A 27,497-nucleotide genomic window follows, 5' to 3' on the forward strand; every position below is an offset into this window, starting at 1 on the left:
CCTGTGGAGGAACCGGTCAAGGAAGTTCCAAGATCCAGCATACTTCCAGACAGATCCTTAACCAGGCCATCATCAGTCTGGGAGTATCCAGGCTTAGCGAAATCAGGGGAAGACAACTCTCCCTGAGCCTCTAAATAGCGCCCACACGTTAGAAGACAAATCAGGCTGAGATGCCCGAATATGACAGGCAACACAGAGAGAAAGGTGCTTAGGTTTCTTGCTCACCAGTACCATCAGTGCATAGGCAACGGAGAATGTCGGCAACGGAGAATGTCGGCTCACGATGAAAAATTTCAAGCTCACAAAATGTATGCGTACAAAAATTAGGCACCCCTAAAGTAAGCGCCGCAAAGAGCATGCGCACAAACTGGGTGCACTGCCAATGCTTAAAAATTTGTGCTTGCAAAAGGGGCACCCAAAACTGAATGCTCAGTGTGTGCACAGAGCTGGTACACTGTGCACACCAACGTCCTTGTAGAGGACAGTCAAGCATGCGCAAAAGCATGCGAAAATGCAGATGCAGCCTACCACGTGGTATACAGGCAAGAAGCCTAACTCTGAGGCCTAGCTCACTGGGGCCACTCAACCCGCCAGGCTGCCCATTTCCCCCAACCCCCATGGAAGCAGAAACGAACATTGGAACGGTGCGCCGAGCACGAAGACTGGAGGAAGTCCTGCAAACCCCTCTACACTGTCTCTGCCTTTATATTTTTTTTTCAAACTTACCTGAGCTCAGCCTTACCGGCTGAGTACAGAGACGATCTCCGGCTGCATGGTGAGAGGGCATGTGCCGTCATCACTATGCTTGGCCTCCTGCACCCGCTGCCTTTAAGCTGTACAATCAGCTAAATATATGCCAGGAAACCCAGTTACCAGACCAAGGCACACATTTGAGGAACCACAAAATCACCTCAGGAATTCTCAGCTGGGGGAGGGACCATCTGGTATCACCGCAGGAGAGTGGAGCTTTCCTTTTTCCATTTTAAATTCTCCTTCCAAAATCTGAAACAAGACCCTTAGGGAGATACTCGTCCACCATCTGGTGGAGACAGAGAATACTGACAGGCTGGTGTCATGGTAGGGTTATATATACTGTGACATCAGCTTGCTCTGTCTCCATCTGCTGGCAGAGGAGCATAACCCACTGATCCTGAGTCCATCTGTCTACACTCTAGGAAAATCTGCATTTCTAAATATCCCATTCTAATTTATATAAGTTTGCATATTTTATCTTAATGCTAAGACGTCTGAAACCACTTTTAAATCCTAATGACTTTAGAACAGTTCTACAGTCATTAATCTTTACAGGCATAGATTACTGCAATTCCCTTCTGCTCGGTCTGCCACAATCCACGATTCGGCCTCTGCAGACCCTTCAGAACTCAACCGCCAGAATATTAACAGGTTGCAAAAAGGAAAACATCACCCCAATACTGAAATCGCTGCACTGGCTACCTATTGAAAAATGTATCCAATACAAAACACTCTGTATTTTACACAAAGCGATCTATGGGGAACAAGTAGAATGGTTAAACGCAGTCGTCCGGCTTCATACCCCCAGCAGAACCTTAGAACAGCCAACAAAGGTTTATTGTCAATACCATCAATCTCTTAAGCTAGACTTACCACAGTTAGAGAGAGAGCCATATTGCTGGCAGGTCCCAGATTATGGAACACCTTACCAGTCGATCTGAGGTTACAGGCCGATCTTAAATTGTTCAGAAAAAATCTTAAAACCTGGTTATTCGAACAGGCATACAAAGAAGGCATTGGTTAAAATTATCCCCATTTTTACCTTGCACAATCTTTTATATTTAATTTCTTTTATGGATTGTTTTTAGAGCATTTCTGACTTCTCTATTTTATAGTTCTTATGTTTAAGTTATTTACTTGAATTATTATGGGGCGGATTTTCAGAGGCCTGCTCGCCTAAATCCGCCCAAAACCGGGCGGATTTAGGCGAGCAGGGCCCTGCGCGCCGGTGAGCCTATTTTACATAGGCCTACCGGCGCGTGCAGAGCCCCGGGACTCACGTAAGTCCCGGGGTTCTCCGAGGGGGGCATGTCGGGGGCGGGCCCGGTCGTCACGGCGTTTAGGGGGCGTGTCGGCAGCGTTTTGGGGGCGGGTACGGGGCGTGGCTACGGCCCGGGGCGGTCCGGGGGCGTGGCCGCACCCTCCGTACCCGCCCCCAGGTCGCGTCCCGGCGCGCAACAGGCCCGCTGGCGCGCGGGGATTTACTTCTCCCTCCGGGAGGCGTAAATCCCCGGAGAAAGGTAAGGGGGGGGGGTGTAGACAGGGCCGGGCGGGTGGGTTAGGTAGGGGAAGGGAGGGGAAGGTGAGGGGAGGGCGTTAGAGGATTCCCTCCAAGGCCACTCCGATTTCGGAGCGGCCTTGGAGGGAACGGGGGTAGGCTGTGCGGCTCGGCGCGCGCCGGCTATACAGAATTCATAGCCTTGCGCGCGCCGATACAGGATTTTAGTGGATACGCGCGGCTCCGCGCGTATCTACTAAAATCCAGCGTACTTTTGCTTGTGCCTGATGCGCCAGCAAAAGTACGCCTATTCGCGGTTTTTGAAAATCTACCTCTATTTGTTTAATCAATAGTTGAATATTTTGCTTTTATTTTTATTATCAGTAATTTATTAGTTTTATTAAGTGTTGAAGACCTGTATTTTTCTCTTATTGATTCTTATGATCTTATCACCTGTTATTATTTTATAATTTGTTGATTTCTATGTACTATTTTAAATTGTCTGTAAACCTTTGTGACGGCTATCTCCAAACATCGGTATATAAAAGCCTAATAAATAAATAAATAAAATCTATCTTTTTTTCTTCATTTCTTTATTACATTTTTTTTTAACAATATCCAAGAATTCACTTGAAACTGAAAAACAAAGTGAAATAGCAAGGACATACAGAAAACTAATAATACAAAGAAAAATGAAAACTAAATATGTCACTTATAATCCTAGTCCTCAATTCTGGGGAATCCATATACAACCCTGAGGAAATCTGCAACACAAAATTACATAATTTAAAAGGAAATACTAGCAATAAGAAGAGCTATTGTCCAAAATAAGGACATCATATCTGGTCATCAGGAGCTCTATTGATACCTAAAGGTGAGGACCTTCCGATAGGAGAAAATCTATCACTAAGAAAATGTGAGAGTTGAGAAGGCTGAAAGAAAACATGTGAAACATTCTGTGATAAGGCATTTGCAAGGATATTTGAGTAGAAAAAAGGCACCCAATTGCAAAACTCTGGGCCTCATTATAAAGAATTAATTCCTCTTTTTCTGAGTCTGTCTTGCCAAGTTTGGAAAAACTTTAAGTTTTAAATGAAGAAAAGTGTCTACTCGGTGACAAAAAAACTATTTCAAAATCCAGTCTAACAGATTCCGGATTGAATGAAACAACCAAAGTAGCTGGTAAAGCCAACTCACTAACATAAGTCTCAAGGATTGCTGTAAAGTTCAGATTATTTGGTTCCACTGGTGAGAGAGATTGCATATTCCATTTATCAACTGGACTTTTTTTTAAGTGAGGAAGATAATAAATCCTAGATGTAGGTGGTACCGCTTGTTCGGTTATTTTTAATATCTCTAGCAAATATCTCTTCCACATGTCCTTAGGGGAGAACAAAGGAACCTTAGGAAAATTAATAAAGCGGAGATTCCTCCACCAAATTTGATTCTCCCTATATTCTAACTGGTTGGACAACAACTGATTGTCGCTTCAGTAAAGCTTGTTGAAGGGCAAAAGAACATTCCATACCCTGTTTAAGTGTCTCACAAGTTCTTAATGTATTAATATTCTCAGTTTCCAGCATTTTCACCTGAGTATCTAAGTCATTGATTCTATTCACCAGAGGATTTAACTGGGCAGTAATATTACTGAAATTCAAAATAGCTTCCCAAATTGTCTGAAGAGTGATAGTGGCAGGTCTTACCATTTCAAAAGTTTTGGGTAAAATTTCCAAAAAGACATTATCCATATGAGGGGAATCGCCTTCACACAACCATTGATCTTCGCCGCCAGAAATTCCCCCTGCATCGCCAATGATGTAGTTGTCCGGCTCTGAGGTGGTCCCAGCAAATGTCGCGGTCTAAGGACAAGACTCTGTGTCATTGACATGCCCCATGTGCTGTCGCAGGGTAAACAATCTTGCCACAGTTGAATTATCAGGGGCTGTCCTTTCCACCGGGGACAGAGATGTAGATGAATCAAGGAAGGAGTCGAGTACTTCTTCCTCTCGTACGGCTTCCAGCGATCCAACTTCCAGGCATAATTCCCTCGATATACGCGAGTGTCCATTGGGCTGACAACGGGACTGACTGGAGGAGCAGCTGAAACATCCCTCTTCTTGGCCCTCCCTTTATGGCCAGAATGAGGTATAATACATGAAAGGTAAGAGAACAAGGAAACAGCAAGCTCAACCGTGCAATGCTAGGTCGCCTTGTTGGAGTCCCCTGGATCATCTTATGATATATCTCTTAGCTTAAATTCAGGAGGCTGGCTAGGTAAGGACAGCCATTTCTTCCTGCAGTAAGTGACAGAAAAAACAGTCTGACACCTTACTAGATAAAAGTTTTGTTTTCAATTTTTATTTTTATATACTTGCTTTTGAACTATAATATTTGTAGATTCCTAATGATTAAATCACCACTATAACGGTCATCCCAACCCTTCCCTCCAGGGCACATAGCCCTGGAAAGATATCCTTGGGGCGAAACAATAAAGCATCACCTAGAGAACAGGACCTAGCTACTGGATCGCTTCCTGTCACATCAAGATAAAGGTATCCTGCCAGGTGACTTGCTTCTCCATAGCAGCACATGGGCTGCTTGATTGGACTACTCTATTATGTCCTGAAGGTCATCTTTATAAACCTCTCTGCCTCAGCTTCTCCAAGTCTGCCACTCTGACCTTCAAAGATCAGAATCATTCTCTGACAGCCAGGAGCTCTTTGCACCGGGTGCACATATAATCATAGATAATCATGCAAATGGCACTCGATGCAAAAGACTGGATAGCCCCCAACTTGATGCTGGACTTCTGTCTGTACGTTAACTTTATTGTGGTGCTAACATCAGGGGCGGTTCTATAATGAGGCAGGGTGAAGAGGCCGCTTCAGGTGGCAGAATTTTGAGGAGGCAAAAAATGACTCTCAGAACACCGCTGTGGCGTCTGCCTCACTCTGCCTGCCAATGTTTCCTCTAAGCTGCTCGTGTGCATGCACAACGTTTCTGGAGGCCGCGTACAACTTTTTTATCCCTGCCTAGTAAGACCGACAGGGCCGTGGTGGAGCTCATACCTCCATGGCTCGAAGCACTAGATCAGCATGAAGGAAGTGCTAGCCTCGCAAATTTTTAATATTGTGGGGCCTGCACAGAGGAGGGAGTAGAACTGGTTTCAATGCCAGTAGTAGCGACTGGCTTCTCACCAACAGCTATGCAGTGAAGTGACAGCAGCATCAGAGTGAGAGAGGCTTCCAGAAAAAGAAAGAGGGGGGTCTTCCTTAAGTATGTGTTTGTGCATGAGTGGGAGCTTGCCTGGGTGTGTGTGGGAATGGCACAATCAATATGATTCCAGCACTATAGTCTTCCTTATTTTCCTTACAGTCCTTTTCCTCTATCTGTGCAAGAATATCTTATACCAGGGACAAAGAAACTTCTAGCCACCAGGACTTGGATAACTAAAGTTCCCAGGTGGGCAGAATATCCCTTAGTTGGGCAGGAGACCCCTTCCAAACTTTTAAAAATGTAAAAATCCCTATCTCTGCACAGAGAGTCAAAATCTCTCTCCCCCCAGGGGTGAAGACACTGGATGGATGTCCTCAGTGATCTTTGTAATTCTTTTACTCACGGTTAGCAAATCTTCAAGATCTTTTATATTCTTTCTTAATTCAGTCTCTCCTCTTGATCCCTGATGGGAGGGATCCCTGGATGCAGGAAGGAAGGGGGAGGCCAAAAACAATCTTCATTCTGGATCTTTTAATTTATTGTCCTTTTCTATTTCAAACAAGATGAACACCAGAGTTCCTCCTTGCAGCAGGTCACTGTCACTGTCACCTCCATCCTCGTTGAGGGTTTGGAGGGCAGGGCCTCAGAAACAAAGAGTTCCCTGCTCCCTGAATCCAGGGAGTGTGCAGGCTTTCACAAGGCTCCTACCATGAAAAATCTTACGGCCCAAAAAGGACCAAGAGGGATGGCCCAGCCAGCTAGTGAGTAAACTGGAAGAAAAACCCTTCTGACCCTGGTCAGGATCCCCAGGTTGGGTTATAGGGATGTGAATCGTTTATCTGACGATTGAAAATATCAGACGATATTTTCAATCTCGTCAGATATCGGGGGGTCCCCGATAGCGATAGGAAACCCCACGATTAATTTTGTGGGTTCTCTTATCGTTATGGGGGGGGGGGGGGGGGAAGAAAGGGCACTTAAAAGTAACACAAAAACACAGCCCGACCCTTTAAAATTAGTTCTTTAGTATTCCCCCACCCTCCGGACCCCTCCAACCCCCCCACCCCCAAAATCTTTAAGTACCTGGTGGTCCAGTGGGGGTCCCGGGAGCATTCTCCTGCTCTCGAGCTGTCGGCTGCCAGTAAACAAAATGGCACCGATGTCCCTTTGCCCTTAGCTTGTGACAGGGTATATGTGCCATTGGCTGGCCCCTGTCACATGGTAGGAGCAGTTGATGGCCCGCATGCCGGCCGTCCATCGCTCCTACCATGTGACAGGGGCCAGCCAATGGCACATATACCCTGTCACAAGCTAAGGGCAAAGGGACATCGGTGCCATTTTGTTTACTGGCAGCCGACAGCTCGAGAGCAGGAGAATGCTCCCGTGACCCCCACTGGACCACCAGGTACTTAAAGATTTTGGGGGTGGGGGGGTTGGAGGGGTCCGGAGGGTGGGGGAATACTAAAGAACTAATTTTAAAGGGTCGGGCTGTGTTTTTGTGTTACTTTTAAGTGCCCTTTCTTCCCGCCCCCCCCCCCCCCCATAACAATAAGAGAACCCACGAAATTAATCATGGGGTTTTTTATCGGCTTGGGTAGCCGATAAAAAAAAACCCAACAATTGGACCGTGGGAAAAATAATTTCCTGATGGTCCACGAATCCGAAACCGTAACCGATTCCGATTCACATCTCTACTGGGTTAGCCTGCTTCCTCTAACTGGCCCTGAAAAAGTACAAATCAGGGGAAACTCCTTAATTACCTCCTAACTCTCCAAAAACTTAAAAGACTGCCCACAGACTCTCAGGAGAAAGCTATTATAAAGCCTTTCAAGGGGATGGCCATTCCAGACCCCACAAAGGGAGGGACTGAATTTGAATGCTTCATCTCCCCCATTCACTAACCTATAATCAGCTTCCTGTGGCACACCCAGGCCTTAATGGTAACAGACTGGTTATCGGTTACACAATTTTGCTTTTTTCTCATCAGCCTCTACATATTCCTCTCCTTCACCTTTAGGTTTCACAATGCCACTTTTGTACTTCCTTCTATCACTAAGATATATAAAAAAAAAAAAAAGGTCTTGTCTCCCCGTTTTACCATATTTGCTATTGTTTCTTCTATTTTAATTTTTGCATTCCTGACTACTTTCCTAGCTTCTCTTCATTTTTCCAGATATTGTTGCCTGTCTTCCTCTTTCTGCGATCCCTTGTAGTTTATGAACACTAATCTTTTCTCCCTTACCTTTTCAGCTACTTCTTTAGAAAACCATAACGTCCTCTTTTTCCTCTTCCCTTTATTTACATTCCTAACAAAAAGACTGGATGCCCTTATATCTCCTTTTAGTTTTTCCTTCTGCCCTTCTACTTCCCCTTGATTTTCCCAGCCAGCTAATGACTCCTTGAAGTACTCCCCATTTTGAGAAAGTTAATTTTCCTGAAGTCTAGGACCCTTGACTTAGGATGAATCTTCATCTCTTGTGTCTTAATATTGAACCACACCACTCATGGCTACTGGTTCCCAAATGATCATCCACTACAACATCAGAAATTCTGTCCCTGTTGGTAAACACCAGGTCCAGTATCACTTTCTCCCTTGTGATGAGGCTATTAGCTATTCTTCCCAGATCCAAAAAAAGATGTGCGCCCAACCCCCACATTGTTACACTGAGAAATTAATGCCTGCCCGGAACAGGCGTTAATTTCTGAGCAGCCCAAAAAAGTGTACAGAAAAGCAGAAAATACTGTTTTTTGTACATCCTCCGACTTAATATCTATTTATTTAAAACATGTTCTATACCGTCGTTAAGTTAAATATCATCACAATGGTTTACAGAATGGCACGATAAAGAGAAATATGGGTGGTATAGATTACAAATTACTCGTGTGCCATCATAGTATGGTAACAATGTAAAATAATAAACTAGGTGTGTAAGTTAAACCTGATTGTTAGGAACAAATTCGGCAGTTTGATTTTAACATTAATGTGCTTATGTAGGTTACTAAAAACTTCTAGCTTGGTGTATAAATAAATAAAGTGTGCCAGCGGTCAGGTTAGGAAAAAGGGACGCTCAATTAACGAGTGGTCCATTTTCCTAACCCGTGGCTGTGCACAGATTAGGGAAATGGATGCTCATAAAACTGAGCGTGTTTTCCTAATCCGCTGACAGCCGCCTCTCCTGGGTGCCTGCTGCCGAGGAGGCGCTAAGTGTGCACATTTGTCCCTAGCGCCTCCTTGGCAGCGCAACCCCTCATTTAAATAATCTATTGCGGCCCAGGAGATGTGCTGGGCGTGCATTAGGAAAGCAGGCACTCAGCACTGAGCACCCGTTTTCCATGCAGATTTATTGCTTCGGCCCCTCAGACAGTAAGCACTCTAAGGACAGGGAAATATCCTAGAGCACAGCGAATCTTGAGCTACCAATGAAAAGGTGTGGGCTAAATCTAAAATAAATAAATCCAAGTGAAAATGATGTACTATTTAAAAATTGCAAAGGCAAACTGATTTGCAGGCTTTGGGGGAATTCTAGCCCTTCTTTTGTCCAAAATGTAAATCTGGCACCTACTTTATCAAAAAAAGTGGTGCGACACCTGCTTGAGCCAAATACCTCCTCTCTGGTTGGAAAAATCATTAATGTGAAGTTTTTAAAGATAACTCTTTAAGCCCAGTAAGAAAATGGTTTAAGTGCTGTTTGCATACTATAGAACAGGCCATGTTTCTGCTGGTTCTTTTTCAGAAGATCACTAATGGGGTTATGCTCAGTATTAAGTTGTGAATTTGACTTTTGGCACATTTTCAGTAATACAGAAAACCCAGTGAAACACAGATATGCTAATGAGCTGCTCTGTATGCAAAGGCATGAAAACCATGTGATTTACATAATGATGAGCTAATGTGAATTGTGTTCAAGGTGGCAAGCCATGTTATTCAATGGAAAATTAACTACACCTCAAAAAAGGTGTAGTTAATTCTCCTCTGGGAGCATCAGAATGCTAATGAGTGATCCAATGATGCCAGGGTCTTCTTTTAAAGGATCCTACTGACCCCATAACTCCCCCAGCCCTGAGTGATAAAATCTCTGGGGATCTAGTGGGATCCCCTCTTCCAGCCCCCCTCTCCACCCTCAAACAGCGAAAGAAATTGCCCGCATTTTAAAGCCCTACCACCTTGTTCTCCTCTAAACAAAAAAACAAAAGCCCCCACTCATCCCTTGGACCCCTCCTTTTCCATTCCCTAGGGTCACTTGCAAACATACTTGATAGTCCTGGTAGTCCAGCAGTGGCAGGAGTGCCCATACAGGCTCCCATCTCAGTAGCGCCATTTTCATTGGCAAAGGTGCAGTTGAAGTTGGCCAGAGCCATTTTGAAAATGGTGCCACCAGTACAGGAGACCATAGGGGTCCCTCCTGCTGCTGCTGTGCAGTGGTCCCAGAGGGTGGGAGAGGGTCCCAAGGAGTGTAGGGGCATTTTTGGGGGGAGACAAGGGGATGGGTCTCTAAAATGGTGGTCATGGCCATTCATCGCTTGAGGGGACAGGAAGTGGGTTTGGGAGAGGGGTGTCCCACTAGATCCCCAGGGAATTTAGGCTGGGGGTAGGGGGGTTAATTTTGGTACTGGTTGGCTCTGGGATGGGGGGGGGGGACGGGACCGTCATCACACATTGCTGTACCCAGGAACACATGGAAAATTACCATGCTGTTTACTAACCAAGTACCGTGGGTTAGTAAATCCCGTGGTAATTTTCACTGCAGTAAAATATCTCAGCTTAGTAATTATGCCCTTACATCAAGCAAACATTATTTTAGTGTAGACTTTACACTTACCCATCACTTTTCTTCGAGAGATATCCACATTTCTCTGTTCCATACTGGGTGTTGCCCTGAAGCTGATGCATGCTATATACCAGCTGTTTACTAATGGAATCCTGACAGAGAACAAGAAATGTATTTATGACATGCACTGTAAACATGTTATTTACCCATAATGTGCATGCTAATCACACACTGAATACATATTAATCATTCATGCCATACATAGACAAGGGTAGGGTAATGCACATAGGTGGCAATTTTGAAGAGCTCGTGATGTTGCATATCTACATGTGCACTACCTGGGTAGTTTGCTTATGAAAGTTGCCCACAACGTATGGACATACTAATTGCATGGGCACATTTGCACCTGCTATTTCTGCAGAAGGTTGATTGGGGTCAAAAGAGCATGTGTGCAGTTGAAAATTAGAACTGCCAACTGGTTCCAGATTTTCAGGACAGGTTGATCCAGTCCTGGCTTTAACCCTACAGCAAGCATGAACTTGCAGTTTTGCTTTTCTGAAGGACTGCATAGGTAAGTCAGAACTACAGGTTCCTCCATTCAATGGGGTAAAGCCAGGACTGGATCAACCTGTCCTGAAAATCCGGAGCTAGCTGGCAACCTGATTGAAAATGTCAATGCATTCATGCTGTTTACTTCCTCAGCCTGAACACCCCCCAGCTATAAGTATGTGAGTGCTGTGAAAGCCTGCGTGCACATTTAGCCATGCTGAGGGGACAGCTTTTACCAGGGCAATCTATCTGGCTTATTTAGAAAAAATAATGATCTCTTAAGGCAGAAGAATAGGAAGATGCAATATACTTGAATAAGGAAATGCTCGCTAACTAGGAAATGGACCTGGGGTATCAGTTAATATCAAACTAAGAATGAGTGTGGAAAGCTGAGAAGCAGCAGCCAAAGCTGGGTCATGCTGGCACGAAACTAAATAGGGGATAGGAGCAAGAAATGAGAATGTCATTCATCCAGTGTAGAAGATGTCTGACCAATTTCGGGTACGGGATTTGGTTTTAGGCATCCATTCTCAATAAGGATGAAGCCCCACTAAGCTGATGAATAGGAAATGGGTTTATGTATGCTAAAAGATTTAAACTGGGAATATTTACATTAGAAAAGAATATTTAATGGAGATTTAATTACACTGTACAAATGCATCAATAGGCCCTACAGGGATATCACAGCTAACTTATCTGCTCTCCACCCCACTGAATATCGGCTTCAACATGCTAGGTTTTATTTACCACTTTGGTTTGGATACCATATCTAAAAATAAGCAGTTTATAAATTTAAATAAATGAATACAATTAAATGAGTTAACCAATCAAACCTCTGTTTTTAGAAATTTTCCCCTCTACTGACCAGTGATAGCTATTGTAAATTTATACAGTAACATTTCATCCTGCTAGAGTTAGGGGCATTTCCAACCAAAAATGAAGTGGTTAAGTTCAGTTTAAAATTTGTTTAAAGATATGCTGCTAAAATTAACTGGTTAGCCTATCTGCTCAGCAGCTCTTTGAAAATTGACCCCATGTTGTACACAGATTAATATGCATATTCCTCATGCAATAATTACAGACAGCGCACATGAGTTATTTGTAGAATGTTCACCAATTAATCACTCATTACACATCAATCATGCATATCAATTATGGACATGTTATGTGTTTTGTGTGCACATGTATAATCATGCAGGTCATACATATATGAATGATACAATAGCTATTGTATACATTTCCACTATGCACATGCAATCAAACTATATACTACTACTACTACTACATTTAGTCTACTAGAGAGGAGGATAAGTACACACTATATGTAATTTAATGCTTCTGGAAAAGCCTTTGTGCAGATAACTTTGGGTTATATGCACAAAAAACAAGTTTTCAATATTTCTGCCTCCAACCCTGACCACATAAATTTTGTGCACACAACTTTATGTGCACCCAAAATGGGGCATCAATAGAGGCATGTCAGAGATGAAATATCACAAAAATAGGAGGTTAACAAAACAGAGCTAGCAAATTTTAGAAATTAGAAGCAAATAAATAAATAGATTTTAGGTACATTTTCAAGAACAAATTAGCTGGCTCAATTATGTTTGAAAAATTCACAAAAATTAGTCACAAAGGAGTAATAAAATAGCTCACTAATGGGTCAATAAGTGCTTACAATAATTCTACCCCATAGTCCATAAACTTACTCTTTTGGAGAAGGTAACTACACAAATTATACAAATGTACTCTGTCAGAAAGTGCAAGTACACACAGTACATAAACTTACTCTTCTGGACTTTTGGAAGTCAAGAAAAAAGGTGAATGGGAGAAATATTAGATACAAGTTACAGCACATAAGAATATAACATGCATTTTAATCACTAGAAGTTGTGTTAACATTGTTGCAATCAAATTATTCTTAAGTGTCCCTTAAAGGGAGAGTAGATTGCATTTTGTAAAACAGACAGTTTATATCCATGCTTTTACTACTGCATCTACATTTTGCCAAAGCACAGGCAACATAGGGAGGATAATTTTATAACATCATGAGCGATTTAAGTAGCAACCACGTGCATAAGTTACACCAATTTTTGAAGCAAACTTATGCACATAAGTACCGTTTGAAAATTATGGGGAAGTAAAGGGGAAGATTTTAAAAGCCCTACGCGCGCAGAGCCTATTTTGCATAGGCCCGGCGATGCGAGCAAGCCCCGGGACGCTCAGACGTCCCGGGGCTTGAAAAAAGGGGCGGGGCGGGGCATGGGCATGGCCAGAGGTCTCCATAGGGCCTCTAGGCCGGGGGATCGCGTGCTGGCACTCAGCCGGCGTGCGCACAGTCTACACCTGCCTGGGGGCAGGCGCAACTTGTATAACAAAGGTTAGGGGGGGTTTTTAGGTAGGGCTGGGGGGCGGGTTAGGTAGGGGAAGAGAAGGTGGGGGGGGGGGGGGAAGGAAAGTTCCCTCCGAGGCCGCGTCGATTTCGGAGCTCCCTTAGGGCTCGGCACCCGCAAGGTGCACAAGTGTGCACCCCCTTGTGTGCGCCGACCCTGGATTTTATAATATGCGCGCGGCTGAGCTTGCATGTTATAAAATCGGGCGTAGATTTGTGCGCGCCGGATTGCGCGCACAAATCTATGCCCGCACATACGTATTATAATCTGCCCCAATGTGCACAAACTCATCAGCAAATAGTTGGGATGGGGGATAGTATTTAAATACACACTTTCAATTTTCTATTCACATAAATGCACTGCTCCCCAGTGGGTGTAAACATGTATACATATGCCACGCAGCGCTACGCGCCTACCCACTAATTTTCAAAGTGGACTTATGTGTGTATGTCTGCTTTGAAAATCCAGGTTAAAATCTACATATGTCTATTCAGGATGAAAAAAGCCAGTTCATAACTCATCATTCTAGCAACTGAGCAAGTGCCTTGCCTGACAAATGCCACCTGGCTTCAGCAAGCGATTTTAATCATCACTGGCTAAAAATACACATCAACAATTTTTTTTAATGAATTTCTGTGAATTATCAACACAAATTATATGGAACTTCAAAATGCTTCTTATATGTTGCACCAAAAAAATCCCACATCAGAAACAAGTATTACTCTGAAACGGTATCTCAGAATAGCTGCTGACAGATATATGTACAGAACTGAACCATGTAAGGTCATTCTGAAAGAAGCTCCTTCCAAGGCGCCCTCCAAAGAGTGACTAGGTTTGTGCAAATATTTTTTCATGTGAGCAACGATTTTTTTAAACCAACAACTTTTGAGCACCAGTATTAGCACTGTATTTTTGTATATAGCACAAAGAAAACTTTATGTGAACGACCATGTAAAACTCCAAAATGCATGAACAATCGCTCGCACGCTCAGCTTAGAGTGAACTATGCCCCTCTATATCTAGCTCTTTTTGCATCTACAGCTGCTTGTTTTTTGGTCTACATTCTGCTTCCCTTCCCAGTTGAATAAAACTAGCAGGAAGGGTCTTACCTCTTTGGGTTCCAGCTGCAAGGATGGTTTCAGCTGATCTCGAAGGGAATACAGCTGCTTCTTCTCCTCTTCCTGCCTGCCCTTGATCTGAAACATTGAGCACAAGAATGCAGATCATTAAAGCTCTGTTGGGAGTGGTATTTATCTTACGTTCTTCCCTCCCATCCCACTCATTCCTTGGTGAATCCTTACAACTGATGCATTCATGTTATAGGTGAATTCATGTTATCTAGCACACCAGGAGCATGACTAAGCCATGACTCCAGACCAGCAGCCATTAAATTCTGCACACACCAGCTCCTCACAGTCTCTAGACCCAATACATAAACAGTCCAGAGGAAGCCTGATACATGAGCACGTTCACTGACACTGCAGTGGAATAGATGAGAACTGTCGTAAATTTCAGGATTCCAGACTTGAAATCCTTGGTTAGGTTAATGCTAAGTAGCCATCATAAGGAATGAGACTGAGCTTTTAGGCCTAGCTAGAAACAGCTGAAGGCAGAAGTACTGAAAAAGACATAGCTACAGCATGCTAGGAATTATATATTTATATAGTAAACAAGCAGAACCATAAAGGAAGATATTTAGAGTTGTTTACTCCAAAACGTTAGCTATCAAGTAGGAAAAATGTAAGCTTATGCATATGTATTAGTTACATAAATTAGGTATAAGTTCTTGGCATTCAATAAATATTGATATGTCATTAATATTCATGTAGAGTATGATATACTGACCGTTGATTTGTCTATTGCTCGTTATCAATGTCTTAAGATCATTTATAAGGTGTGAATTGTTGCTACGCCAGGCAGAGCTCTCACATTTTGGGTTACTGCTGGTGACCTATCTATGCGTGCACGATCACATAATAAATACAAAGGAAGCTGGTTATTGCATCCCGGTTTGTTAGTTATTACAAATCTTTCTTTTAAGACTTTTTAATTTGTACTGCCAGAAGTGTACAAAGCCAAACAATGGGGCCTCCCAGGGAAATCCCACGAGGGTTCCCCGTAAGGATTGTTTCAAAGAACGTACATTCTTTGGTATTGCATTGGTACCCCAGTCGCTGGATATCACAATGGTACCCCAGGTCATGAGTGAGCATTCTCATTGGCACTGCACTGAACATCAAAATATGAATTACTCACAATCTGGAGTTCTGAGGTAAGATTTTCTATGTACATCTGGAGTTTTTCGGTTGTACTTATACATTCCTGAAAAAAACTGAAATCATTAGAAGTAACAGTCAGATCAATGTCTTTTGCACTATTAAATTCCCAGCTTTAGGTTAAATTCCCACCCTCCACCCCTAGCCACATGTACTGCAATTCACATCTTTCTTTTTAATCTACCTTTAGCCTTCTCTAGGAAAAGGTGGCATATCAAATGGAAATAAAAGAAAAGAAATAAATAAAATGTTTATAAAGCACCATAGTGGGAGTCAAATTATCCAATCAATCACAACCTTGATGGCTAAAACACCCCCTTCCTGTAATTCCATTGTGATGCTAACATTTAATGTGGCACAGCAAACAAACCAGTCCATTGGGAATGATAAGGAAACTATTCCTTATAGCAGTTAAAAAGTAAAACAAATAGGAAAAGCATTCAGAGGCATGGTTTCTGGAATGTTCTTCAACATAGCTTTGTAGAAGGGAGTGTGGGGGAGCAGGTATATATATATATATATATGAGGTGAGTGGTGTGTGTATAAGGGGTGTATATATGGAGTTGTACAGGTGTGGTGCATGGGTATATTGTGTGTGGGGTTTATGTGAGTAGGGTGTATGGATGTGGTGTATAAGTGGGTTGACGTATGGGTATATGGTGTGTAGGGGGTATGTAAGGTGAAGGATTTGTTTAGAGGGTATATAGATGGGGGAGTGGGGATTTATGAGTGTGAGGTGTGTGTAAGGAGGTTTGTGTGAAGGGATGTAGATATGGGTGTGGTGGGGGCATGTAGGATTGTGTGGCAATGTTCCCTATAAACTGTGCATGTGTGCACTTGCACACAGGTCATGAAATTAGCACACACAAAAAAACATAGCATGCACAAGAAAAGGAAACTAGAATGGTGTTTAAAGAAAACTGCACACAAATTTGTACATTATGTTGCACATGAAGTGCACACAAGAACTTTTTTGCATTGCTAGGAATGGCAGGCCTTGAACTTGCAACTATAAGAGGTCTGAGAATAGACCTTCGGGATTAGCCACAAGACTGGCTGATTTCAGAATATCTCAGTAGCAACCATCCAGTCTACTTGGCGGGGCGGTCCACACCCCTGGAAACTCCCAACTGAATCAGACTTGGGTATCTCCTCAGACTGAAGGCTTGATATAAAAAGCCCTTGCCTCCATAGCATGCAAATTTTATCTCATGCATATTCATTGTGAATATCCTGAAAACTTGACTGGTTGGGGGTCCTCCAAGTTTGGGAACCTCTGGTCTAGTCTATGGTATTACTAAAGGAAGAAAACTGGGCAGATTATGTACACTAGTTTGCACTAGAAATGGCAAGTAACATGCATTACCTTCTAGGTCTAATGTGGGATGTATAAACGCAATAAAAACACTGTGGCATTAACATTGTCACAATGAACTGAACTCAGCTGTTTTAACACCTCCTTGTTCTGCATTATCCCCTGCAGTCCATGCTAACTAGCCCTGAGAAATGTGACTAATTAATAAGAGCTCAGGGGACGTAGAGCAGGAAGACCCATCAATGTGGAGAGCTCTCTATACCCCCTACCCCCTAGCAAAGACCAGGTCCTCTGGGCCCATACCATCTCTCCCCACAAGCTCCAAAAGAACAAATACTCATTATAAAATCATGAATGGGTGGAACAGGTCAATAGGGAGCCACTATTTACTCCTCTCAAACAATACTAGACTAGGGGACAATCCAGGAAACCAGCAGGTAGCAGATATAAAACAAATTGGAGAAGCATTTGCTTACCTGTAACAGGTGTTCTCCTAGCACAGTAGGAAGTTAGTCCTCACATGTGGGTGACAACATCCGATGGAGCCCGGCACGGAAAACTTGCAAAGTTTCTAGAAGCTTTGACCAGCACACTGAGCATGCCCAGCATGCCATTATCCACGCGGCCACACAGGGTCCCCCCTTCAGTCTTGAAACATAGAAGAAAAATAAGAGTGAAAAAATAAACAACAAACTGGAAGGAGAACCCAACTCTAGGGGGAGGCGGATAGGATTCCTGAGGACTACCATCCTGCTGTTCTAGGAGAACACCTGTTACAGGTAAGCAACTGCGCTTTCTCCTAGGACAAACAGGATGGTAGTTCTCATATGTGAGTGAATACCAAGCTCCAGACTGTCCCTGAGAGCAGGAGAGACAGACAGCATTCGAACAAAGTACCATCGGGCACAACACAACTGTGGCACTGTAGGTCATCAGGGGACTGTCTGGTTCCTAGAGAAGCATGAAGAGTTGGGTTTAGGTCTGAAATAGGTTGCACAGGACGGATTGACCAAAAGCACTGGCCTGATGCCCGTCTTTATCCAAGCAATAATGAGCCGCAAACGTGTGAGGAGAACTCCAGGTTGCAGCCTGGCAAATTTCGACAATGGGGACTGCACGTAGATGGGCCATTGATGTTGCCATAGCCTGCGCAGAGTGAGCCTTTACTCTGCCAGCTAGCGGAAGGCCTGCATGCGCATAGCAGAAGGTAATGCAATCTGCAAGCCAATTCAACAAGGTTTGTTTACCCACCACTGCTCCCAGCCTACTGGAATCAAAGGACACAAAGAGCTGAGTGGTCTGTCTGTGGCCGGCAGTGTGATCTAGATAGAAAGCCAAGGTATGAAGAGCCCATTCCCCCAAGTGGGAGTGAGGCCTCGAAAAGAAGTGGGTAAAACAATAGACTGATATGAAAATCAGTGACAACCTTGGGCAGAAACTTAGGAAGCGCATGCAAGACCACACGGTCATGGAAAAACCTCATGTATGGTGGGTACGTGACAGCGGCCTGAAGCTCACTGACCCTATGAGCCGAAGTGATCGCCACCAGGAATATAACTTTCCAGGTGAGAAACTTCAGGTCGCATGATTGCAGTGGCTCAAAGCGAGGGTGTATGAGCCACGCCAGGACAACATTAAGGTCCCAGGATGCAAGCGGGGGCTGAAAAGGGGGCTTCGGCTGGAGGAGGCCCCACATGAAATGGCCTACTAAAGGCTGGACCAAAATGGGTGTGCCAGTGACACCCAGATGGCATACACTAACAGCGCTAAGGTGCACCCTGACTGAGCTGGTCTGAAGCCCAGACTTGGATAGATGCCACAGGTAGTCCAACAGCTGGGGAAGGCGGCATGAGAAAGGATCCAAACCATGGCCCGCGCACCAGATGGAAAATCTTTTCCACTTCAGGCTGTAGGACTTCCTGGTGGAAGGATTTCGAGATGCCACCAGAACCTGGGAGACGCAGTCCGAGAGCGCCAAGGGCTGGAGGACTACGCGCTCAACATCCAAGCTGTCAGGGCTAACACCCAGAGGTTCAGATGGCGCAGGGCGCCCTGATCCTGCGAAATGAGGTCGGACGCTGTCCCCAGCCGGATTGGTGCCCGCATCGATAGGTCCTGCAGAAGCAGGAACCAGACCTGTCAGGGCCAAGAATATGCCATGAGGATCATGGTCCCTCTGTCTTGCTGAAGCTTCAGCAGTGTCCTGAAGAGGAGCGGTAGAGGGGGTTACGCATATAGCAGGCCCCTCCCCCAGTGCAGGGAGAAGGCATCGTAGGCTGGATGTCTGCCCCCGACACTAGGGAGCAGAACCTGCTCACCTTCTGATTGTGTGGGGAGGCGAAGAGGTCCATATCCAGCATACCCCACCGGCGAAGTAGTTTGGCCGCTACCACCAGATTGAGGGACCACTCATATAGCTGGAAGGAGAGGCTTAAGCAGTCCACTAGCACATTGAGATGACCCAGTAGGTATGTTGCTCACAGAGACATCCTCTGTGAAAGAGCCCAGCTCCACAACTGCACCGCCTCATGGCAGAGGAGGAACTAGCTGTGCCGCCCTACTTGTTGATATACCACATCATTACCTGGATGTCCGTCCAGATCAGGACATCCTTGTGCGACAACCGGTCTCTGAACGCCCACAAGGCGTAACAGATTTCCTGAAGCTCCAGAAAGTTTATTTGACAGCGGGCTTCACTGGGGGTCCAAAGACCCTGTGTGTGGATGCTGTCCACATGGGCTCCCCAGCCCTGAGGAGAAGCATCGGTGGTGAGCAACTTGGAAGGGAACCCCCCTCGTCAAGTTGGAGAGGTCCTCCCACCAGAACAGAGACGCTCGCAGAGGGTCCGTGATTGTGACGGGAGTCTTGAAGTCCTGGGAGGCCTGTCGCCACTGGGACAGCAAGGTCCAGTGAGCCCTCCGCATGCACAGGCGGGCGAGAGGGGTCACATGGACAGAAGCTGCCAAGTGGCCTAGCAGACAGAGCAGGAGGCGGGCAGATACTCGCCGACTGTTCAGGCTAGATCACTCAGGGCCCCTGCTCGGGAGTCGCTCTTGATCAACCAGTTGTCGAGGTACAGAAAAACATATACTGATCGACGTCTGAGACAGGCTGCCACCACTGCCAGGCATTTGGTGAAAATGAGGGAGGTGGAAGCCAACCTGAAGGGCAGCATCCTTTATTGGTAATGAGCCTTCCCCACCACGAAGCGGAGATACTTTCTGTGGCTGGGGAGAATGGCTATGTGAGTGTATGCTTCCTTGAGGTTGAGGGAGCAAAGCCAGTTGCTTCCTCTGAGGAGGGGAATCAGTGTGCCCAGAGACACCATCTTGAACTTTTCTCTTGCGAGAAACTTGTTCAATGCCCAGAGGCTGAGGATGGGGCGCAAGCCACCCTTACGTTTTGGAATAAGGAAATACCTCAAAAAGAATCCTCGGCCCTGTTGGGATTGAGGGACTGGCTCTACTGTGCCTGCTGTGAGAACGGCACAGAGCTCTGTTTGAAGTACAACCTACTGGATGGACGAACCCCACGATGGACATGGGGGAGAGGTCCCTGGGAGGTGGCTGAAGTTGAGATGGTACCCCTGACGGATGATAGAAAGGACTCATCGGTCCGAAGTGATCTCTTCCCAGCGATGGGCGAAGCCGAGAAGCCTGCCTCCTATTTGGGGATCCGGCTTCAGGGGTACGGTCAACTGACTTCCGCTCCCGCACTGCCAGTCAAAAGCCTGTGGCCGGGGCTTGCTGAGGTGCCGGCTGGGGTCTAGGTGCTTGCTGCTGGCAAGGGCGGCCCGTGGAGCCGGTGTGTGGCATATGAGCCCGGGAGTCCAGAGGATATTTCCTCTGCCGGTAAAAGGGCTTCCAGGATCCCATCCTGGAGAATTTCCTGGCTGAGGACGGGCCTTCGGAAGCGCTAGCGGACAGCTGTTGAAGGGTGTTGTGATGATCCTTCAGCTGTGCTACCGTGTCCAGACTTTGTCCCCCAAAGAGGTTTTCACCTGTGTTTTCAGCCTTTCCTGGACCTCTGGACGGAGGTCAGAGGCTCTAAGCCACGCTATCCTCCAGGTGCCGATGTCCACCACGGCTGTGTGGGCCGCCATTTCAAAGACATCTTAGGTAGATCATATCTCATACTTGCCAGCGTCTAGACCCAGTAGCACAATGGCTGAGAGGGCCTCCTGCTGCTGTTGAGGCAGGCCCTCTGCAAAGTCCTGGACCTGCTTCCAGAGGCTGCGGTTGTACCAGGTCTGGTAGAGCTGATAAGCGGCGATGCGGGCCACCAGCACAGCACCTTGGAAGACCTTACTGCCCAAGGCATCAAGTTCTCTGTGCTCTCGCCCCAAGGGGGCAGAGGCATGGGTGCAGGAGCATCGGGCCTTCTTCAAGGCAGACTCCTCGACCACCAACTGATGGGGGAGGTGCCGCTTCTCAAACCCCTCGGCCTGCTGCACCAAATAGGTGGCATCAGCCTTTCTGTTTACAGGGGAGAGAGAAATGGGGTGCTCCTATATGCGGAGGAGGAGATCCTTGAAGATGTCATGGATGGGAACCACCACGATCTCCTTAGGAGCGTCGACAAACTGGAGTACTTCGAGCATTTTGACACCTTAATCCTCCTCCGTGAATAACTGAAAGGAGATGGCTTCCACCATGGCCCTTACAAACCCCGCAAAGGAAAGATGCTCAGTGGGCGATCAATACCATTCTTCCGGCGGGGAAGGCTCTGAGAGGGGGTCGTCCAAATATTCAGAGGACAACTCCGTAGAATCATCTTCCCACGGGTCGTAGGGCCCTTCCTCCTTACTAGGGCCCATGTGCCATGGACTAGGCCTGCAAGGGGTATCCACCCTAGGCTCTGATAGCCTCGGAAGCTGCACAGGAACCGCGGGAATCGATGGTTCCCCTCGCATCGAGGGGACCGGACGCAAGACCGGATGGCCCCAGCAGAGGCTCAGGAAATCGTGGTCTCAGAACCATAGCATTGACCATCTCTTCCTCCTCAAAGGACCCGAGGATCAGGATCGCTCCGGTGGAGGGCATTGGTGGCCATGGAGGAATCCAGGATCCCTTGGGCACCGGTTGTATCAGTAGGGTGCCCAATAGGATGGCCAGACGCTCTAGCAAGGGTGCTAAAACTGACAGTGGGGGCTCGGGCACCAGTATGGGGGCCAGTGGCGGCGGCAGCTTGATGCTCTGAAGCACCTTGAGCACCGTGGACCGCACCCTGCGGTCTAACTCCTTCTGAAAGTCAGGTATAGCCAGGACTGAGGGAGGGGGACGAGGCATCACCGGCTCATCTTCGGGTCCCCAAGGAGGCACAGTGCTCGGCACCGATATTGGTGGGGAACACTTTGGACTACCGGGGACATCGGAGGATGGGGCCTTCAATGGCCGGTGTCTCTTCGGTGGTGGCCCAGCAGTCACCAGCACCACACTGAAACTGGAGCTGTGTGTCAACAGCAACCAGTAGCAATACTTGCGTGATCTCCCTCGGTGCTCGGACAGGTCTTTCCCTGGTGTCGAGGAAGCAGAGGATCCTGTAGTCTGGGAGAGTGGTGAGATCATCACGGCTCCCTCACCATCCCAGTGATCCTTTGAAGGATCAGCGAGAGGAATAGCGAGAGGGAGCATGTCGAGAGGCTCTTTGCGACCTCTTGCAGTCGAGGTATCTGAAACAGGGGTAGATGGAGCAGACTTGGACACCCCGAAAAGTTTTTCCAACTTATTGGACATCGTGTGAGGCCCCCAGGCAGAGGATACAGACCTCAGCGGATCCGTGATAGACATGGTCCACAGGCACTGGGGACACCAACGAAAACTGGTCGACACCATGAAAAACCCCCGGCATGCAGTCGATGACTGGTGGTCATCATGTGGCAAGGCATCAGGGATTGACAGCAAATTAGAGAAAAGGCAAGAAAAAACCTACCAACCGAGGAGGCATTGACCGCAAAGGGGGACCCGATGAGGAAGTCAAGAAAAAAACCCGAACTTGTTGAGAAGAGTAGAGAAAAAAAACAGAGCTCCATGAACCGCGAGGCAACTGCACCGCGGAAAAGAAGAAACTAAAGGGGACCTCGTGTGGATGTGCAGAGAGCGGCATGCTGGGTGTGCAAAGTGTGCTGGTCAAAGCTTCTAGAAACATTGACAAAAGTTTTCCGTGCCGGGCTCCATTGGATGATGTCACCCACATGTGAGGGCTACCATCCTGCTTGTTCTAGGAGAAAGCATTTTATTTTATGCAACACGCAGTTAAGCTGTGGAATTTGTTGATGGAGGATGTGGTCAAAGCATCTAGTGTAGCTGAGTTCTAAAGGGTTTTGGACAGGTTCCTAGAAGAAAATTCCATAAACAGTTATTAGCCCGGTGACTCAGGGAGAGCCACCACTTATCCCTGGGAGTAAGGAACAAGAAACTGGATCTATTGTTTGGGATCTGCTAGGTGCTTCCAGATTGGTCACTGTCAGAGACAGGATGTTGGGCTCAACAGGCTTTTGTTGTGAAGGTTCTTATTGAAAATATTGCTTTTTACGTTACGTTATGCTTTACACTCCTTGTTATTTGTAAACCGGGTTGATGTGATGCCTATCATGAAACTCGGTATAACAAAAACAATAAATAAATAAATAAATAAATAAATAAATAAATAAAATCCAGCATGGCACATCTTATGTTCTCAATAAGAGCTTTTCAAACCTGTTAACTCCTCCCTTCTCCTCCATCACAGCAACAAGGGCCTTCCTGGCTAAACTGCTCCCCTCTGCCTCCCTTCTACAAAAGAACAACAAGGATCCCCTGGAAGCCCAGAAGCCACCAGAACATCAGGAAGACTTGGACTGCATGAGACTTTGTTTGATGTGAGAAGAGAATAAGGTTAATCTAAGGGCCTTACTTGCACTGAGAATGGTAATGTTTGATGAGGTTTTGAAGCAGGTCCACTCCCTTCTTAGTTTTAATCTCATTCACTTTGATAAAATACTGAAAAGAAACAATGGCAGGTAAGAAAACAACTCAGGACAGGAGATTTGCAGAGATTACCATATTGTCATCCCTCCTTTAAAGTTACCAAATATTACCAGAATTTAACAGTAAACATGTCTCACCATCCCCTAGTACCTGATACCGTACAGAAACAAACTGCTCTATGATGACAAATTGCTAGTTTTCAACTTGTTCATTGACCAAGTTAAAAGGAACGCCTAATGGGGTGATTGTGTCTGTCCTGCAGGTGTGTCTGTGATGCTCTTCAACTCAGAAACCAGCACACACAGGCCGATACAGTACGAACAGTACAGTTAGCCCACGTTTGGCCGTGCTATTTTTACCCCTTATACAATAAGGACTAATAGCGCGGCTAAACCCCCCCTCCCCGAAACTAATAGCGCCCGCAATATGTAAATGCATGTTGATGGCCCTATTAGTTATTCCCGCGCGATACAGAAAGTAAAATGTGCAGCCAAGCCGCACATTTTAATTTCTGCTGGCACCGGGAAAGTGTACAGAAAAGCAGAAAAAAATGCTTTTCTGTACACCCTCTGACTTAATATCATAGTGATATTAAGTCGGAGGCCCCAAAAATTACAAAAAAATTAAAAATTTTAAAAAAAAAAATTTAAAATGTGCCCGCGGGTCGGAAGACGGACGCTCAATTATGCCGGCATCTGTTTTCCGAACCCGTGGCTGTCAGCGGGCTTGAGAACTGACGCCGGAAAAATTGAGCGCTGGCTGTCAAACCCGCTGACAGCTGCCAGGAGAGTGGCCTGGGTGCGCTTTGGGAGAGTGGGCGCTCATCTTGGAGCGCCGGCTCTCCCGCGGAATTTACTGTATCGGCCCGATAGTTTGGCCTGAAAGAGGTTGGTTATTCAAATGTCATAGTTTAGAAGTTCTGGTGCTCTTTGGTGTCAGTATTTTTTCATGATCAGGACAAGCTGGCCGGTGAGAGAGTGCACTAATGAGCTTTAATGTGCACTAAACCACTAGTGTGCATGTTAAAGCACGACCAGCATGAATCTGATGGAAGAAAGTAGATTGGACAGAGCTGGTAGATGGAACAGAGGTTCTCCATAGCCGATGAACTATTACTGAGTCAACGGATGCCACTCCCACATACATATGCACACAGGAGGATAACACATCTATTCGTTCTACAGTTTTCCATTTATTTCAAACAAAAACAGTCATTACAATAGTGTGGGTGCCAAACAATGGAATCATCAGCTCTGGGACAGTTTGCAGCATTTAGAGGGCAACCTTCAAAGGCATTTGCAAGGGTAAAAATGGTATTTTACAAAATTGCGTGCCTGATATGTGGGTAAAGTGATATACGTACTGCCTGGTCGCACATACATTTACCCAGACTGAGCCGAGATCTTCCTGGGTTCGAGTTGCGGAAGGGTTTGAACTTACTAGTGTAATTTTGCATTGTCAGAAGTATAAATTTAAATTTTCCTGAAAATTTCCCATGCATATAATGGTCGGAATAATTAGGCAGATAAATCTGGTTAGATAATTTTCAAAGCAAACTTCTATGCATAAATCCACTTTGAAAACTGGTGCAGCTTACGCACTTTTTTTGATGTGGTTATAAAATTATCCCCTTTATGTAAGGCAGTTACACCTTTCACGATATGCTCAAAGAAACTGTAGAATTTATGAGTCTATAAATGTCAGGTTACTGGCAGTGAGTGCAAAGCCCATGGGGTTGTAGTACTGGGGAGGGTTCACATGGCACTTAGTTTATGGGCAGTGAATATGAAGTCCATGAGACTCTGGTTCTAAGGAGAGAACACAGCTTACGGGCCAGGAGCATGATCCCCACGCAGTACTATTGGGACATGAGCATTAGCTTGAGGCCTAGTCAGTAAAGCTAAGTTAGGTTAGGTTAAGAGTTGTCAGTCCATTCCTTGCTTTGAGCCAATATACAGAAAAGACTTCTGGGTGACATCATGAACACAGTTATACCTTCCCACAGAAGGAAGGCATTATGCCCAGCAGCTTCAAAGACATTTGGCATGGAACTTGGAGATTTAATAACCACCTTCAAAAAGATACTTCCTACAACATGCTAACAAGCTATATTGAGTAACTCAAGGACAGCATCTCGAGCAAGAAAGATACTCTCTACATATGCCCAGAGAGACATCTCTCCCTTGTTTCCTGAAGGAGAGAACCAGCTACTGAAACAGGTTGGCCAAGTATGAATAAAATCATTTCTACTGCTAATTGAAAAGGTAAGAAAAAACTCTAGCCTGGGATACAGCCCTGTCATGAAATAAAGGGCTGTAATAATGTGTGTGGAAAACACACAGTACAGCAGCATTAAAGTATGCAGCACCATCAGCAACACCAAGAGCAACCAACTATTGACTGGACACCGACATCCTGCTTCTTAATCATATCTGGCCAAAGCAGGCAACAGATCAGCTTGGGTGAGAGATAACTCCTGTTGATTTAGGTAGCTAGCCATAGAAACATTTTTCTGTGTGGAGCTGGTTTATCATAGGTTCTAATTTAGTGCTTTGTTATATACCAGGGTTATAATAAATATTATCATACCACTGATTGGTCTCTCCTGTGTCTAATTTAGTGCTTTGTTATATACCAGGGTTATAATAAATATTATAGCACCGCTGATTGGTCTCTCCTGTGTCTAATTTACTGCTTTGTTATATACCAGGGTTATAATAAATATTATAGTACCACTATGAGGTACTGTGTCCTGTATCTAATTTACTGCTTTGTTATATACCAGGGTTATAATAAATATTATAGCACCGCTGATTGGTCTCTTCTGTGTCTAATTTAGTGCTTTGTTATATACCAGGGTTATAATAAATATTAAAGCACCGTTGATTGGTCTCTCCTGTGTCTAATTTAGTGCTTTGTTATATACCAGAGTTATAATAAATATTAAAGTACTGTTGATTGGTCTCTCCTGTGTCTAATTTAGTGCTTTGTTATATACCAGAGTTATAATAAATATTACAGTACTGTTGATTGGTCTCTCCTGTGTCTATATCTCATAGCTGCTTGTGGCTGTACATCATGAAGCTGGAAATCTAAAGCATTCTCAGCTTGATGTTAGGGATTATGGCATTCTTGAACTGTATTATTAGGAAGTACAGCATTTGATGGCAACAAATAACGAAACCATGAAGCTCAATTCCATGCAGAAAACTCTGAGTTTCTTGAGTCAGGGACATTCCATTCCCGGGGAGCAGACACTAAGAAGTGGATGAGCCCCCGCTCAGGAGGAGGAGGAGCAGGATTGGTTGTATCCTGCGCCACAGAGTAGTGGAAGGAGCATAAGAAACAGCTGCGACCAGTGGAGCCATTTCCATTATGCCACCATCTATAGTGAGATAAGAATAGTGGCTGCAGTCTGGTGGGAGGTGGAGTGGGGGAGGAGAAAGAGGGGTAAAGGATGAGGAGGATGAGAAGAGAGATGAGGAGAGGTAATTAGAGGTGAGGGGAAGTTTGTGAAGGAAAAATAAAGAAAACGCTTAGGGAGAGAAGAGAAGAGAGAGGAAAAAGCTGTACCTGTGAGACTAAGGAAAGGAAAAGAAGTGGCATTAGTGTGAGAGAGAAGAGGGAAGGAAGTTGCAAGAGAAGGATAAGAGGGTAAGAAAGGAAGCAGGCTGAGGGAATAGAACTGAAGGAAAAAAGCAGGCTGAGGGAATAGAACTGAAGGAAAAAAGCAGGCCGAGGGAATAGAACTGAAGAAGAA

General features: G+C 45.3%; 1 protein-coding gene across 2 annotated transcripts in view; it reads right to left on the bottom strand.

The window, feature by feature from the left end:
* The window catches only part of LOC115096994 (arf-GAP with SH3 domain, ANK repeat and PH domain-containing protein 1-like), a 248,059-nt gene that overhangs the window by 114,967 nt on the left and 105,595 nt on the right, over window positions 1-27,497 (bottom strand). For both annotated transcript variants that reach the window (XM_029612363.1, XM_029612364.1), the window contains 4 exons: window positions 23,664-23,749; window positions 15,435-15,510; window positions 14,288-14,374; window positions 10,288-10,388 (listed from right to left, as the gene is read on the bottom strand). In XM_029612363.1, coding sequence (XP_029468223.1) covers window positions 10,288-10,388; window positions 14,288-14,374; window positions 15,435-15,510; window positions 23,664-23,749 — 350 coding nt within the window. The remainder of the gene's footprint in view (window positions 1-10,287; window positions 10,389-14,287; window positions 14,375-15,434; window positions 15,511-23,663; window positions 23,750-27,497) is intronic.

The sequence above is a fragment of the Rhinatrema bivittatum genome, chromosome 8 (assembly GCF_901001135.1).
Source record: "Rhinatrema bivittatum chromosome 8, aRhiBiv1.1, whole genome shotgun sequence".
In the NCBI taxonomy this organism is placed as follows: domain Eukaryota; kingdom Metazoa; phylum Chordata; class Amphibia; order Gymnophiona; family Rhinatrematidae; genus Rhinatrema; species Rhinatrema bivittatum.